A 17,617-nucleotide genomic window follows, 5' to 3' on the forward strand; every position below is an offset into this window, starting at 1 on the left:
AGCTTCTCAAAGTTTTCGATTACCAGTGGGTTCATAACTTCACAACGGGTGAGGAGCCTGTGGGACAATTCCGAAAACCGATCCGATAGTGGCAACATGCCCGCCAACACTTCGAGGCTCATCGTATGAATCGAGTGCATGCATCCTAACGCGATACGAAGACAACGATACTGGATACGTTCCAGTTTGATGATGTGAGTTTTAGCCGCCGACTGGAAGCAAAAACTACCGTACTCTAAAACCGATAAAATCGTTGTCCGGTACAACGTTAGAAGATCTTGCGGATGAGCTCCCCACCACGTTCCGGTAATTGTTCGTAGAAAATTGATCCTTTGTTGGCATTTTCGTCTCAGATACTCAATGTGGGATCTCCAGGTGCATTTGGAATCGAACCAGACCCCAAGATATTTGAAAGACATGGAATGAGTGATCGGCTTACCCAAAAGTTGAAGCTTCGGTAGTGCTGGGCTATGCTTCCTAGAAAAAACGACCAACTCAGTTTTCTCCGTGGAGAATCCGATACCTAGCTGGATAGCCCAAGTAGACAAATTGTCTACGGTATCCTGTAAGGGTCCTTGCAGGTTGACCCCTTTGGGTCCTGTCATAGACACTACGCCATCATCTGCAAGTTGTCTCAACGTGCAGTTGTCTTTAAGACAATTGTCAATTTCTCTGACATAGAAATTGTACAAAAGGGGGCTTAAACATGAGCCCTGTGGGAGACCCATGTAACTAAATCGAGAAGATGTAGAGTTTCCATGAGAAAAGCTCATATGTTTCTCTGACAGCAAATTGTACAAAAAGTTATTAATTAATGGGGAAAGGCCACAAGCGTGGAGTTTGTCTGAAAGGACTTCAACCGATACTGAATCAAAAGCCCCCTTAATATCCAAGAACACAGAAGCCATTTGCTCTTTTTTAGCAAAAGCCAACTGGATTTCTGTGGAAAGCAACGCGAGACAGTCGTTCGTTCCCTTACCCCTACGGAAACCAAATTGAGTATCTGAGAGTAGTTGGTTCGTCTCAACCCATTTGTCGAGGCGAAAAAGGATCATTTTCTCCAACAATTTTCGAATGCACGATAACATCGCGATGGGACGATACGAGTTATGATCTGACGCGGGTTTTCCAGGCTTTTTAATGGCTATAACTCTCACTCGCCTCCAATCATCTGGAACAATATTGAACTCCAGGAACTGACAAAACAAGTTCAACATGCGCCTCTTAGCGACGTCTGGGAGGTTCTTCAACAAGTCGAAATTGATCCTATCAGCCCCCGGAGCCGAATTGCGACACGAAAGGAGCGCGAGTGAGAGCTCCAGCATTGAAAAAGGCTGGCTGATCTCGTCTACCGAATTCGTCGTTTCGCGAGGAATCATCTGTGCCGGCACAGAATCAGGACATACTTTTCGCGCGAACTTGAGAATCCACCGATCCGAGTACTCCTCGCTCTCGTTGTTTGAAGACCGGTTACGCATCCTTCGCGCCGTGTTCCAAAGCGTATTCATCGACGTTTCGCGCGATAAACCGTCCACGAATTGCCGCCAGTATCCGCGTTTCTTGGCTTTGATGAGGCTCTTGAGTTCGTGTTCAAGAGTCGAGTACTCTTCGAAATACTCGGGTGTTCCGCGTTTCCGGAAAATCTTAAACGCGTCGGACTTTTTACGATAAACCTCAGTGCATTGCTGGTCCCACCAAGGGGAAGGAGGTTTCCTACGAAAAGACGTTCCTAGAACCGGCCGAGTTTGAGCTCGAAGCGCGCTGTCCAAGATCAGATTGGAGAGGAAGTTATATTCCTCCAACGGTGGAAGCTCTTCTACCGACGACACGGCTTCATCTATTGCGGTCTTGAACGTTGTCCAATCGATATTACGGGTGAGGTCGTACGCGACGTTAACGGATTCCGACGAATTGAACCCACTGGCAATCGAAATGCCGATCGGCAAGTGATCACTACCGTGGGGATCCTGGATAACATTCCACGTGCAATCCAACGATAATGAATTAGAGCAAAGTGTGAGGTCTAATCTACTTCCATTTGAGGATGGACCAGCCAGACGTGTTACTTCTCCATTGTTATTGGACCCAGACCCGTTATTGGACTTTAAAATTTGGAGTCACTGAAATTTGTACAATGAGAATGACCCCATTCAGTTGATTCATTGTTCAATTACACGGAGTAGCAACCATTTGATATGTGCGATCGGTCTAAGCTAAGCTAAGCTATGTTTTTGTATAGTGCTCATAATTATTATCGAAATAATGTTCATCTCAAAGTAACACATTATTCGGGTAACTCAAGAGCATGAAGTAGATCTAGGAATAGGTCGATTGTAGCTATCCTTTACAAATAGTCTTTTTATGAGCTGATTCAAGAAGATATTCCTCATCAATTAGTCTTGGACTTCAGAGGTCAGAAATATTGTCAGAAATGCCTAAAAAAATGATCGAAATATGTCTAGCGATATTGCTTAACAATTCTCCGGCGCATCGTTCTCTAACTGACCGACAAGCCTAATTCATATTTAATGAGCGCTGCTGATTTAAAACGGTCAATATTTGAGAGCCGCTTGTTATGACCATCGTCACTCACATGGTCGTATTTCGTTATCTTCTGATTGTCAATCTTGCTTTGGTGATCTAAGAGCATCGAACACAAAAGCTTTAGAATGTCTGATGGTATTGGCGATTCCTTGTTACGATTTTCCCTGTTTGTTAAGCCTCATGACCATTTGCCTTTCCGCTTCCGTACAAAGCGCTGCACGCCCACATTTCATTACAGGTCTATCAAATTCAAAGTAAAGGTATATTTGTGTAGCTTACCTCTTTGCACCATATTTACCTATGGCACTCATTATAATTATACGATTTTACATACGTATGAGGCGGCTTAACTTGTCCATCAGCTGGTATCGTAAAACGTCACAGTAGTACAAGCACTTGCCAAGTCGTTTCGCTTTGCAGTTTTTTAATAGACGTTTATAAAAAGGTTTTCAACTTAAAGGTGGTCTTGGTAGTTTTGTCACTGTAAGTTATCTATTAATCGTAAAATGGCATTGAAATTGTCTGAATTTCCTCGACCCAACACGACCTAGATTGAGAGACAATGGACTAGGTTTAGCTGGTGCTATCGATTTGATGAACGCCTTCACACTTGCTGCCCAAAAATAAATAGATCCTCATGGAAACAGGTGAGGAGGTGTTTTGGCAGGAAATTCTCTTCTTCGGTTTGTTTATTTTACGGTATTCTTAAAATATATACATACAGTAATAATTGATATGCGAACTTATGCGAAAAGAAGTAAGACCATAAGCAAAGGTTATTATTAGGTGAGGTAGGTTATTATTGAACGGTGAGTTTGTGGGCGGCATGAAAAATAATAATTGACTCCTTTAAAAACCATCCCAAGTCAAGTGTGAATGATTTTTTTCCCTTAATTTGTTTTCCGTCAATTTTGTTTTCCATACTGAGTACCAATGCTACCGACGCCAGGGAGGCAACTCCCACACCTGGATTCAACCTATCGACCCATCAAACTAATAGACTAGTGACCAACGGCTTTACTTTCGGCATGATCAGAGATTGCATGCCTTAGAAAATCCCGACGACGCCGACTGGGATTGAACCCAGGCCCTTTGGAGTGAGAGGCAATCACACGCCGAAAAACCAGTGAAAGATAACTGTAGTCCAATTCGACTCATCGGTTGTATGCCTGCACCAAACTCAATTGGTCTCCGTGCATGTGATCGAAGTTCATCCGTATCATTATGGGTGATTTTGACCTTCAGTTGATAATTGCAATAATTGTTGTAGTAGAGGATTATTCAACGTTATGGAATTGAAATTAAACTGAATTTCACACGTGTGAAGAGAACAGTAGATCGCAATCGATCAATCAGTGAAATGATTGGAGGATCATCAACCAACCCGAAATAAGTTTCCACCAGATCACGAATCGATTCCGCCGTCTTCTGCATAGTAGGCCGTGGCTCCACTGTTAACCTTATGGTAAAATAGCACTAAGGGGCCACAGCAGAAGACCAGAGCAGACGAAAGGCAACTTTTTTTTGGTAACGGTATCATTGAAATGGCGTTGGTATAAGTGATTCGAGATTATCTGTGATGTTGATGACACTCAGCGCCAGCATTTCGCCTCCGAGGTATGAAATGAATTACAATGCCAAAGCTAATTTATGTCCCCAAGTATTTCGAATAGCTTTGGCAAGAACAAGTGTAATCACCGAAATGATATTACATTACAATGGGTTGTGTAATCACCGAAACGATGTAGCATAATCTATGGGCTGCCCTAATTCTACAGTTTCCCTTGAATTTTTACCTTTCTCATTTTTAGGAAAGGTTAAGTTATTACAAAAAAAAAAACGGATTGTTACTTCTGAGCAGGGTAGCCTAATGATATGTTCAACAAAAGCTCTCACGTAGTTTTAATTTTTGCTACAGCCATGGTTTGGTTTGGTGGCTCAGGCAAAGTTGTTCAGGTGGATAAGGACTATCTTTTGAAAAAATAAATAGTTCCAGATCACGCCGTTCAGATGGCGTTAGGACTGTTTTTTGACAGAAGCAACCGAACAAAAAACATTATTTGGAAAAATTACACAGCCTACTGAAAATGTTGACCAATTTCAGGAAAAAATCGTTTCTACCATTTTTACGGTTTAAACCCAGGGAATGTCCACTCAAACGATGCCTCGGGATATTTTTTGCTGATTTTTGGTCATTCATAGCGAAATACCTATTTTATTATATTATTTAATTGCACATTTAGTCAAACTAACGAAAAAATCATGCAAACTTCTGTTAGCCATGAATAAAAAATGGGCCAAAAATAATGGTGGAGATGCATTTGGGAGGAATAACTCTGACAATGAATCCAGCCTTGCGTTGGAAAGAACATGAGAAATTTCACGCCAGTTCGGCTGATACAATTCTTTTGGTTGAAATGTTCCAGCGATCGCAGCTAGCGCTGATCGAAATTGTTACTACCAATAAATAATATTGATTTTTTAAATGTTATGATAATGTAAAATTGGTTATGCAGTTTTGTTTCCGTTTTCGTATTGTAGGGGAATTAGGGGCATAATGAACACTTAAGGGAAATACATTTTATGAGTGTAAAATACCCGTAATTGTCGGAGATAAATAGTCAAACGTCAAATAATATCCTTATACTATACACTCCAATCGTTTTCAGCAATAAAAGAGTGAATTTAAGTCTGTAAAAACAATTTGAAAACTTCTTTGTAAACCGGGTTGGTGGATGGGGTACGGGGCGAAATGAACACCCTTATGGGGCATACTGGACACCTTGCTAAAAACTGGATTAGACTCAGAAATTGACTCTATAACATATGTACATACCTACGCGAACATGTCCCCATCCCTCCCACATACATACAACCCTCACACACACACATACACACACATGCATACATAGAAAAACGAGAACATAGGGGAGACATTTCTTAAGCTTTACTTCGTATAGGTCAATAAGCAACTCCAAAAGAGTATGTAGCATAAGTTCATTTGGTATAGGGGGTCTAATGGAAAATGCTCATGATTAACTACCTTAACGAGAGGTGCTTACATACCGAAAAGTGCCCTGTAAACTAAGTAGTTATTGAATCACGGCAATTGATTGACATGATGAGAGCCCGATTCTAAAACTATTATTGAAACTATGATTGACAGTGGGGTCAGTTTAGTAAGTTTTTAAGTAAAACTAATCAGATTTCAACCAAAACAGTAACAGATTTTTATTTAATTCAATTCAATTTCATTGGCGAACACACCTCTGGTGATGTTACCGAAATAAAGAAAATAAAACCAATTCATGAACAATCACATAATGAAGATTAGCTACAAGTTGATGCCTTACTGAAAGGCACACGAAGGGTAGCGAGAGTCCTGGCATTCATGGAACCACAAGCAGCACTTGGAACATTTGATCCAATCCTATCCTTTGAGCTTGCATGAGCTTGCTTGAGCTTGATTGACCGCCCACGGTTGCTACTCTGTTATTGCCAGATCAGCTGTAATTACACAGAGAACCAATAGACGATGCTTGGGACTAGCAATCATTCTCAATGTGTAAAAACTGGTGATCTTAAATTAGGCAATACCAGCGCCGGCCGCGCCCGAACACAGGTCAAGAAAGGAATGGGAAGGATTGTGTTGACATGACACTCGCTTTGATGGAAGCCGAGAACACCTCTGCACTTCCACGAGGAATCACTGGGATGTTGGATAAGAGGGTTGGGTTTGCAGCAGGGTTCGTTTTGGTAAACGATAAGCTGAATTGATGTCCTAACGATCATATAACGCGAAGGAGCTTGGGACTAAACCCACGGTCTTCTGCTCAGTAAGCAAAAACGTTTGCCACTAGGCAGACGAGCACCTTTTTAATCACCGAGTTGCTGTTATTACCATGTAGTCATATTAACAAATAAAACGATTGACGAATCTTGATTGTGGATGGGCCTGAGAATAGACTCATGATGTTCTGCTCAGTAAGCAAAAACGGTTGCTCTAAGGCCACCGAGCCCCTCATATCACATAATACCGTTGCTCAAATTTGTGTATCCATTCAAACCCGGAACCAACGACAACAACGAGTTTCGCAAAATACACGATACACAAGCGATTTTACCATAAATCTCTTTGATATGTAAGGACCTGGGACCGCGTTTTTCTGCTCAGTAAGCAGGCCACTGTAACCGACGATCTTTCAAATCCGAAAACTAAAAACTACGAAAAAGTACTTAGGCCTTCATTAAGTTCCACTTTCACGCGACGTACAATGTTTCAATTTGCTCTTTACGTATTGTTCAAGCTAGGCCCTTTTCAAAATTTACGCGAGAAATACGCACAATCGTCACCTACCTCTCAAAACTGGTTCCAAACGACAACAAAGGCATAAGCAACGATGGATTGTTGAACTTTGCTGGCTCCGGTGGTGTAGTGCACAGCAATAAAAATGTAATATCGATCAACGCAATTCAAGCTGATGTATGAAATAATGATGTAATTGTAATTTTGTAATTTATCAGCACACACCCTGGTCGACCACTGTAAACCAATCTGCCGTTCAGCGTTTTCGGTTTTTGTTTCTGGATCTTTAGTTGCCTCTGTGATATACTTACTTGCGGCATACTATTTTGGGAGTGTATATGAGCGTGTACCATGTACGGTAGCTCATCTCTCATCGTGATGGTGGGACATAGTAGACAAATTAGAGAGAAAACAAGGAGGTATTAGTATTAGTTATATGTAAACAAACAAAACAAAAGTTAGATAATGCGGCACTGTAACTACTACTATTTTAGAGGTATGATTCGTCATGTTTAACTCAATGTTTCAATTGAGGCAAACTATCTATCTTACAATTACAAAAGCAAACCTAAACTTACAATTATATGCAAATGCAAAATGAAACTTGACAAATCATCGTCAATTCCCTTATTCCAGGGCAGGGCCTGACGATTTGAATCTAATTTTGATCAGTGAACGGGCACCATATGGTACATTTTCTCACCATGAACCTATCATTTCCAGCCTATCTGAACTATTTAATAAATGGAAGCCATAACATGGGTTACGCTCCCCCTAAGCAGGCCCTCCGCATCCTGTCTCTGTCTTATCTCAAATACAAAATGCCAATGGTATGAATGTATCTGTACATCAAATCCATGTATCTGTATCAAATACAAAATGCCAATGGTATGAATGTATCTATGTAACTTGGAAATGACGTACAATCAAATAAACCCGTAACCCACTCACTTGGTCAGGCTTCAGAATCGTCCAGTGGGCAGTGCACTCTACACTCCAAGTTCCCTTTTTTCAAATTTACCGCAAATTTGATATTTTACCCATTGAGTGTTGATTAGTCACAATGAAACATTGTGACAGAAGTTGAGGTTACTAGTGTATTAAATAATCTAGGTCCTATTTAGGATTATAGCTGAAAAATCCAAATCTGGCCAACGCCCACCCTAAACCTAAACCTGTTCTAATCCACCTGAAATGACTAACGAATGGAAGACTTTGACTACCCAGCCATGCAATAGTCTCATTCCGTGCCTTATGGCAACTTGATGATTCTATTGCACTCATCTTCTGGCACCACCCAGGGGAGACTTGGTCCTGTACCCAATGCTTAACTTATCTCCATTCCACTCAGCTACTCGCAATTTCTTGTGATATAGTGGGCGGAATATTATTATATGAGACAATTCAATGCAGACGTCTTTCCAAATTTGGCAGATCGACAGGTAATCGGTGAGTTACCACGATAGTTGCTATTCAACAACTCGACAACGTCCCATCGTCAACGCCTGCTATGAGAATTTCCCATTGCAGACGCCAACGAAATGACGTCATCGAGCTATCGATCAACTACCCTGGTTATCGCCTGGTACCTTATAGCACGATGCTAGGAGGCGAACCGGAAGAATCGATGAGCTACCTCCCCCCATTTGATCCAATCCTATCCTTTGTCAGAAGAACTGAAACAACAGCCACATACTTCGCAGAGCGTATCTTGAGCAAACACTGTTTTAGTTTGATTGCTCTTTCCTTTCGGACGTCCTCGTTTGCGTTTGGGTGTTTCGGCATCACTGTTAGAAATGTGTCTTGTTTCAGCTTTGATCACCTTCTTTAGCTGATCAATAGCCTTCAATACCTGAGATGACTTCAACTCATTTCGGCTGGGGCTTGACGTTATGTTTCGAGCTTTCTCCCTCTTTCGTCCACCGCCAACTTCTCTGGTAACTGTTTTCGGTAGCGGTAGGATTTCTGCAGGAGACACTTTGAAGATGCTTCGGACAGACAAACCGGCTGGAACATTCGAATCCAACGGCGCCAAAGTAGCTTTCGGAGTCAGCATGTTGTTAGCATCCACTTTTACAATCCCTTGTGGAGCGATATTTTCCTTTTCGTTTGACAGTGAATCGTTGATATCTCCTACCTCATTGTGCATTCGCGAAGGTCCTGCTTCAGTATCGGCTGCGTTGGATTCAAGAGCTTCGTCACCAAGTTCATTGTTTGAACGATCGGTTTCTGGGTCTGCTGGAAGAACGTCCGTTATGTCAGCCGGCGCAAAATCATTATCGTTGAAGATAAACCGGTTCAGCGGAAAAATTCCTGCCTTACGGAATCCGTTGACACCAAGAGCCGCGTTAGAAGTCTTCATGAAAGCCGAACCGAAAAACCGGCTGATTTCGTTCAGGGTGACAACCCTACCAGGATTGCATTTGAGGAAACTCTCCACTTCCTTCGAGAAAGACGTCTTGAGCGGCCCCATGTAGCTTATGTTGAGAGGCTGTAGCTGTAGAGGAAGAGTTGCAGACAAATACCGTGTCTGGTGGAGCACCTTCCATAAGACTGGTAGTCAAACGGGCCCTAGGGAATATCATCATAGGTGGCAGTATTTGTCCCGTTGCTTGCAGTGGAAAGTAGCCCTCTTTCCGCCGATGTCACAGCTCCTACCTGACGTCGGCCTTTCAAGGCAAACACTTTGGAACGTTTCGTTTGCACCTAAGAATACAAAATGAGTCAAAACATGCATTTTATTTGAAAATGTGTACAACTAACGGTGAGCACAGAGGTTTCATCAACGTTGAAAATCCTGCTGGCACTGAATTTGCCTCCGTCCATTTCACGATGCAGCACATCGAAGAAGTTGTCGACCGCTATCTTGTTGAATGCTTGCAACCTTGCAGCTGAGGTAGCCTCAGGAGTACGGAGCGAGAGTTTGGGATGACGCTTCCGAAAACCGTGAAGCCAATCCCAACCAGCCAGCTGTGTCTTCGTATTGAAAACATGTGCTTTCCCGTTGCGTTCGGCCAGCTGGAAGGCAAGGCTCCGGATGTCACGGGTGGTAATACCGTAGCATCGAACCTCAAAGTCCAAAATGTGGGCCATTAAAACAGCTTCCTCGGCAGGTATGAAAACTGTTTTGAATGAACCGATTTGCTTCACCTCCTGGCCCCACGGTGCTCCTCTGACCGTTATTTAAAAAAATTTAGTTCCATCAAAAGTGAGTATACCAATCGATTCATTAGATCATTCTGCATCTCTGAAACAAATTTTAAAAAAATCGTAGGGCTAATTTTTGAGTTGCGCCCTTTTAAAGGCGTAACTGCATAAATCTCACTAAAAACAGTGAAATGCCATCACATATGCTTATTTTGCATGCAACATGACATGAAATGTCGATTGCAGAGTGTTCATGGTTGCTAATTTTTGGAATTAAAAAGGGTTTTGTACGTTAATTTAAGGCTTAAGTTTTATTTAAATAGCTGTAAACTAATAAACCTAAATTAACTATAACCTAATAAACCTAAATATAATTAATGAATCTCAAAGTGGTTTAACACAAATGACCACTATTGTAGTCAACGACAGCACGCAGAAGTTGAGATTTGTATATCTTTGATGTTTTCGTGGTCTTGTATCTTTCCCAAGTCAATAAAAAGTCGCTGTGAACCGATTCGGACGCCTGCTCGTTGTGCCAACCCAAACCTTGTCCAGTTGCGTTACAAAATTCTTTCACGTGAAACTTGGTTATATGGTATTTGGACGATTTTGGTAGATGCAACATTTCCCAGTATTCGACAAACTTATTAATATCTTCTTCAAATCCGGGTACAAGTTCGAATGAGAAGCATTTCTTGTACGCATTTTGAAAGTGTTTCAGGACCTATAAAAAGTAACAGTCATTAGTTTTATACCTGCTGATCTAAAAACAACTGTACCTTACATCAACATAGTTTAGCAAATCTTCGTTTTCTCGGAGAACATCGACAGCATCAAGGAGACTGTGACATGCTCGTCCTGTAAAACCGTATGTTCGCTGTTGATGTCGTACATGAGCCTTTTCGATCCATAAATCTGCCCAGTCTGGACTTTGTTTCTCCACTGCTTGAAAAACCATGTTCACGATCCCAAGTGTCACGTGAAGTGGAGGTGGAGGGCATACCAGCAAAATAGGAGTGCTGTCTTGGCCGAAAACCAGCGGTGGTTTAATGCAGCTAGCATATTTTTTACGATTTTTGGAACATGGGTCTTTATTGGAATTTTCTCGAATGTTTCCAATCGTTCGGGGCACTCCACTTAGCAATGCAAGGTTTGATTTTTCTGTTACACAATATGGACAGGGGTGTGTAGATGAATGCGCCATTATTCCAATAATCACGTTAATGATCTTCAAATCACCGGCAATAATCGATTCCAAGAGCTTCAAAAGACCATTCCAGATTAGAAAAATATATTCATATTTTTCGGCAAGATTTGGAGCCAATGCCAAAATATGAAGGCGTTTCACGCCGCTGTCTTTAAAATAATCTGCGGAATTATTTTGGGTTTTGGATACAACAGAGAGAGAGAGAGTGATCTTAAAAAATCCTCCTCCACCGTCGATACCAAGCTTTATGAAAAGTTCTTCCTCACTGGCGTGTCTACTTTTCTTGATTCGTTGAAGTAACTCAGGTATATTATTACAAAATATAACTGGAACATCAGCGTATTGACCAAGATGGACGTTTTCAGCTAGAAAAGAGCATTTTAATTTAGATTTCTTTATAATATGTACCTTTTTGAGTTTTACCTTTGGCTACTTCTCCTAGCTCTACAATACTAAATAAATCTCCAAGCTGTGAGTTCAGTTTGGAAAGCTTTCCTTTTAAGCCAGTTTCAAAGCTCACTCCACCTCGTTTTAAACCTTTCATGATGCCTGTAAATCAACTAACCAATAAGCAAATCAAAAGCTTCGGCAAATCCTAAATAAAATATTACCAAGAGTCTTCCGCATGCTCAAGTTATTCTCCGTCTTCACTTTGAACATATCTTCCGTCCGCATGCGTTTCCGTTCTTTCAAAGAAACATTAGAATTAGCTTTTAGAAATACGGATGGTTTTCCTCGACGATTTGATAAGCGAATGTTTTCAGAACCTGTACGAATTAAATAAAACGTTAAAGCTACATTCTGAAATACATCAGTTGCTGTTTTACCAGAAGTTGAGACTTTTTCGGCTAGAAACTTTGACACAGCTGCTTCTGATGCCTTTGGTGAAGAATAATTTTCTTTCAGAATTCTTGCTAAATTTTCTGAACGCTCAGTGACAGTACAAACGTGATTGTTCCCTCGTCCGATTTCCGTTAGACAAGTATTACACATGCGTATGACCTCGCGTATGACTTTAGTAGTGCTTAAATTGCTCGGTTTTGATTTACGTTGGTTTTCCTTTCTAGGAACTGTTCCCGGTAGATTTTTACCATACTTTAGCTGGGCAGCCTCACAAACTTCACAAGTGCACTTTGAATTTGTTCTTGTACTCTTAGAATAGTTAAACTTGTATTTATGTAGGACCACTTTTCTGCTATTTCCATTTACAGGGCTGCAATAAATCCGACACTTGGCACATATTGAGGACGGATAATACCACTCGCGAACATCAATATCGCCTAAGTAATGACCCCTAATCACTTGACGTATTGCACTGGAGATCGGTCTAACGTTTTTTTTATTTGAAAGGCATAAAATGCACATTTTTTTTGTTGATTGCGTGATTATCCATGTTAAAATTTCAAGCAAAACAAAGCGCGCTGCAACTCACAAAAGGCACGTTTGTCAATAACGTTTGTCAATGCCTACTTGTGTTCACTAAAAAAAACAGCGTGTGTTGCGATTTGTGCATGTAAAATAAGAATACGTTATGGAATTTCCCTGTTTTCAGTGAGATTTATGCAGTTACGCCTTTAAAAGGGCGTAACTCGAAAATGCGCCCTACGATTTTTTTTTAAATTTGGTTCAGAGATGCAGAATGATCTAACGAATCGATTGGTATACTCACTTTTGATGGAACTAATTTTTTTTATAATAACGGTCAGAGGAGCACCGTGGGCCCAGTACTTCTGCAGTTTTCAAATAGTGGATCAGCGTAGGTCTTGGAATTCCATGGTCCTTGGCTGCTCGTTTGATGGACGTTTCACTCCGGCGGACAGAATCTATGGCCGCTTCTATGGCCGTTTTGGACCACTGCTGCCTTCCCGATTGTCTTTTGTACGTTCGCACCATCACTGCCACCAAAACACTGCGTAGGTAAACAAGTAAACAAAGTGGCCGTTGAGGTTACATTCCAGAAACAAGTGGTGTTCATTTTGCCCCTACTACACTGTACAGAAACATCATCCCCTGATCGAATGAAACCTCAGACCATTCAAAACAAAACACCGAAATCGCTTTTTCGAATGATAGCTACAACCGGATGACGGTTGTTTTGAAGTCAGATGATTTTCCTCTCGAATACAGGATGAAACTTGTTATGAGAAGGGATAGGGTCTTCAGTTGAAATGCGTAATGCTCTCTGCAGAGTGACTGTCATACTAAATGGAAATGCATATGGTATTGGTTCAGCCCCATAACGCAAATCATTCAAAACGATGATGTAAATAATTCTATCGAACGTCATTTGCTGATCAGAGCTGACAAGCGAGTTGGAAGCATATGCATCGCTATCAGAGCTGTTACGAACATAGGTAAAGGATGAAAACCAATGTTTGGCTAATTCGTGGTGGAGGAGGTTTTCTCCACCACGAAATTTTTTTGTATGCATAATGGAATGGCTTATAATGGCTATTCAGTATGGAATTGTAGATTATCAAATTATAAATCTAATTAAAAGCACTTGCATGTCACACTATTCTTAAATGTTTATCCTCTGAGTGCCGTATGTTTTATAGCTAATTTTCAAACGAAAATCATCCTGTATTTGGATGACAGTCATATGGATGTTCATCATCTGACGACGAATTCAGCCATAAGAAAATCATCTGAAATTCGAATGCATATTGTTAAAGGTCTCGAGCAATGCAATAATCATTCGAAGTATTGCGGATATTTTGGTTCAGTGTAGAGGTGTTCGTTTCGCCCCTAATCGACTATATTAATTTGAATGCATTTTTTTTAAATAAATTATTGCAAAAAACAATATTGTGATTAATGTCAACTTTCAGCAGCGATACAAAGAACGTGTTTGGGACAAATAGGTAATTGATAATAAATATTCTGAAACGCTCGTACGTTTGGTTGAGCTATATTTTGCGTCTGTTATTACTCAAATTTATGTCAAAATTGGCGCTTGTATATGTCACTCTCAGAGCACCTAAATTTACATGAATTTTTCTAAGTGGGCACCTTAGAATGACATTCAAAAATCTACGTCATCTGCACGTCAAATCACAGAAGTTGGTTACTGTTCTCTGAGAAGCTTTACGACCACGTTGAATCAGGTAGACTCCGCAATAAACAAATGAAATACTCTGTGGCCAGCCCAGTATATTTTAATGCCCTGAAAACAAGCAAAAAAAATAATTAATGTGTGCTTATACCAACCCATGATTTTTTTTACCGACTTACTTATATGCATCCCCTTTAAGGGCCACCCACAATAGTCCGTCACCGTCACCGTCACCGTCAGCGTCAACGCATCCGTCATGTACTAAAAATGCTGACGGACGCATTGACGCAGTGCTTGGTCACAATCATGCGTCACGCGTTACGTTTTGACAGTAGCATAATCTCGTTTGTTTTGGTAGAAGATTTAATATGTATTTAAAAGAAAAAGTCCGAACATTCTGAATTTGGGAGGCGATTGGTGAATGGCGAGTAGGATTTGCCAGGACCGGGCAAGTTACCAGGCTCAAATGAAGTGATGCCGTATTTCATTGTTGGGGGTGCTGCATTTCCTCTTAAGAATAACTTGCTCCGGCCATATCCAGGTGTTGACCTACCTCCAATTCAAGACAACTTCAATCAACGGCTGTCCAGAGCTAGGAGGGATTGTGATGGGAACGTCAGTGAACCTGGTGAATGGCGTACATTAGTTGATCCTCTGAGATGTATAAACTCTGCGGTTTTTCAGACAGATAACAATGCGACACGATCTGCATACGTTAACTGAAATGTGTTGGTCAAACATAAATTCACACAATATATTTTAAGGATATATAAAACATTGCAATAGTTTGAATTGTATACAAGGCTATTTCACTAGTTGTATTTTATTGAAAAAAATCACTGAAATTTGTTTGGGAATTGGGGTTGGCCCTTCTTACAAATGCAAATTCCTACTAACAATGTTTTCCATGATGTGTTCAAAGCAACACGGCACAACAAACGCTTCTGATTACGCTGATGTAACAAAACAGTAACATGACGCTGCGTCAATTTTGAAAATTTTCAAAATTTAGCACAGCGTCAGCGTTTTAGTACTGGCGCGCAGTGAGCGCAACGCATCTTTGTGGGTTGTTAAACTGAATAGCGTTGGCTCAAACCAAGCTGTCAGTTGACGCTGATGGTGACGGTGACGGTAAAGGACCACCCACAATAGTCCGTCACCGTCACCGTCACCGTCAGCGTCAACGCATCCGTCATGTGCTAAAAATGCTGACGGACGCATTGACGCAGCGCTTGCGCACAATCATGCGTCACGCGTTGCGTTTTGACAGGAGCATAATAACGATTTAATCATTTGTTTTGGTAGAAGATTTAATATTAAAAAAAAAGTCCGACCATTCTGAATTTGGGAGGCGATTGGTGAATGGCGAGTAGGATTTGCCAGCACTCAAATGAAGTGATGCCGTATTTCATTGTTGGGAGTGCTGCATTTCCTCTTAAGAATAACTTGTTCCGGCCATATCCAGGTGTTGGCCTACGTCCAATTCAAGACAACTTCAATCAATGGCTGTCCGGAGCCAGGAGGGATGGTGATGGGAACGTTAGTGAACCTGGTGAATGGCGTACATTAGTTGATCCTCTGAGATGTATAAACTCTGCGGTTTTTCAGACAGACAACAATGCGACACGATCTGCATACGTTAACCGAAATGTGTTGGCCAATATTGTTAAAGGATATATAAAACATTGCAATAGTTTTAATTGTATACAAAGCCATTTGACTAGTTGTATTTTATTGAAAAAAAACCACTGAAATTTGTTTGGGAATTGGGGTTGGCCCTTCTTACAAATGCAAATTTCTACTAACAATGCAATCGCAATTCAAAGCAACACGGCACAACATACGCTTCTGATAACGCTGATGTGACAAAACAGCTGCGTCAATTTTGAAAATGTTCAAAATTTAGCACAGCGTCAGCGTTTTAGTACTGGCGCGCAGTGAGCGCAACGCATCTTTGTGGGTTGCTAAACTGAATAGCGTTGGCTCAAACCAAGCTGTCAATTGACGCTGACGGTGACGGTGACGGTGACGGTGACGGACTATTGTGGGTGGCCCTTAAGTGTAAGGAACTCAAAGGCCCTTTTCAAATGTTACGCGAGTATTATTCATGTGTTCATTTTTAGTAAACAGGGCCCCGCTGTTGTGTCACTTTTTGTCGAGTGAGTGAACTCAAATCCATCCGTGCACTCGTCAATGGGCCTCTCGAAAACTTCGGTGTAAGTATAGCAAAGGACACCCAGGCCTTAGTCTGACTCGTATGGTAAGTAACGCAAATGCTTATGCTAATAGCACCACAGAGCCCTGACAGACAAGTTGAATCTCTCTGCAGATGGGTTAGTCATAGTTCTCTTTAGCAGTTGCAGCATGCCGTTATCAGTAATGATTGAAAAAACAGGCGTTTCTTGCAATGATATGTGTACGCATACAATTTAGTGGCAATAATTTTACTCACATTGAACACACTAACTATCAGCCCTCTCAAGGCTCACAAACATCGGTTATCAATTTTAAAAGAGTAACAACTGATAATGTCGAATGAATAATGTGTATTTTGATTTACCGTTTTCCAAGAGTTCAGAAGAGAGAAACTACACATATAGCTTATTTTCTGAATGATGTCCATTTTTGTGGTTAAATTAGCCCTTTCTCGAATGCAATGCGAAACAATGTTCATTGAATTGAGTAGGGTAGAGGGGAGCAATATGGTCCCTCTTGGAATCATAAAACATGAAAAACATTCCAAAATGTATGATAGCTGTGATCAATTCATGCATTAGCATATGTTTGTGTATAAGATATGGTAAAAGTATGACATACAAACGCAGTCAGCACGAGAAAGCATCCTGGAAAATGATTAGGTTAGATGATGCCTTATAAGTTTCTTGTCAATATTGATTTTTGCAGAATATCTGAGACATAACACAAACATCAAAACGGTCAGGTCTACTCCCGAAATGATTCGAGTTCAAATAAAAATATTCAGAATCACAGTTTCAACGACCCGAATGCCGTTGAAAATGCACCTGGAAATATTCTTAGGCTCTGAACTATTTGTCGAATTTTTTTAACTTTAGGTTAAAATTTGACAGATGGAAAGCATGGTTATTTCTGACAGACAAGACGTTAAATTTTGACAACCGTGGGTCGAAAACCGGTCGATCGATAGCACGGGGATTTTCGAACATAGGAAATGACTTTCGAAATGTCACTTTTAACCACGAGTTAAATTTAACTCAGCAAATGGTTCACAGCCTTAATTCGTCCAGAAAATCCTGCACTCGCGATCTTCTCTCGCCAAAACTCGGAAAACATAGACGAACAATTTGACAACCGGATATTTTTCGCGTCCGTTTAGAGC

General features: G+C 40.9%; 1 protein-coding gene across 1 annotated transcript; it reads right to left on the reverse strand.

Annotated features, from left to right (window-relative positions):
• Nucleotides 1-10,386: 10,386 nt before the first annotated feature.
• LOC135709769 (uncharacterized) lies at nucleotides 10,387-14,517 on the reverse strand. Its single transcript, XM_065232153.1, has 6 exons — nucleotides 14,469-14,517; nucleotides 12,032-12,484; nucleotides 11,816-11,971; nucleotides 11,628-11,753; nucleotides 11,130-11,569; nucleotides 10,387-10,721 (listed from the first exon to the last, which is right to left on the reverse strand). The coding sequence occupies exons 1-6, from the start codon at nucleotides 14,515-14,517 to the stop codon at nucleotides 10,392-10,394; spliced, it is 1,554 nt and encodes a 517-aa protein (XP_065088225.1). The 3' UTR covers nucleotides 10,387-10,391.
• Nucleotides 14,518-17,617: the final 3,100 nt, after the last annotated feature.

This window comes from Ochlerotatus camptorhynchus, unplaced genomic scaffold (genome assembly GCF_037179485.1).
Source record: "Ochlerotatus camptorhynchus isolate MF236.1 unplaced genomic scaffold, CSIRO-AGI_Acam_v1.1 ptg000363l, whole genome shotgun sequence".
In the NCBI taxonomy this organism is placed as follows: Eukaryota; Metazoa; Arthropoda; class Insecta; order Diptera; family Culicidae; genus Ochlerotatus; species Ochlerotatus camptorhynchus.

What these genes read in the sequence shown, in the direction of transcription:
- LOC135709769 (XM_065232153.1), bottom strand. Translation starts at nt 14,517, where the DNA reads ATGACGGATGCGTTGACGCTGACGGTGACGGTGACGGTGACGGACTAT. An exon ending in GCTAGGAGAAGTAGCCAAAG is followed by an intron (nt 11,570 to 11,627) that starts GTAAAACTCAAA and finishes GCTCTTTTCTAG; the next exon opens with CTGAAAACGTCCATCTTGGT. An exon ending in ACCTTGCATTGCTAAGTGGA is followed by an intron (nt 10,722 to 11,129) that starts GTGCCCCGAACG and finishes TACTTTTTATAG; the next exon opens with GTCCTGAAACACTTTCAAAA.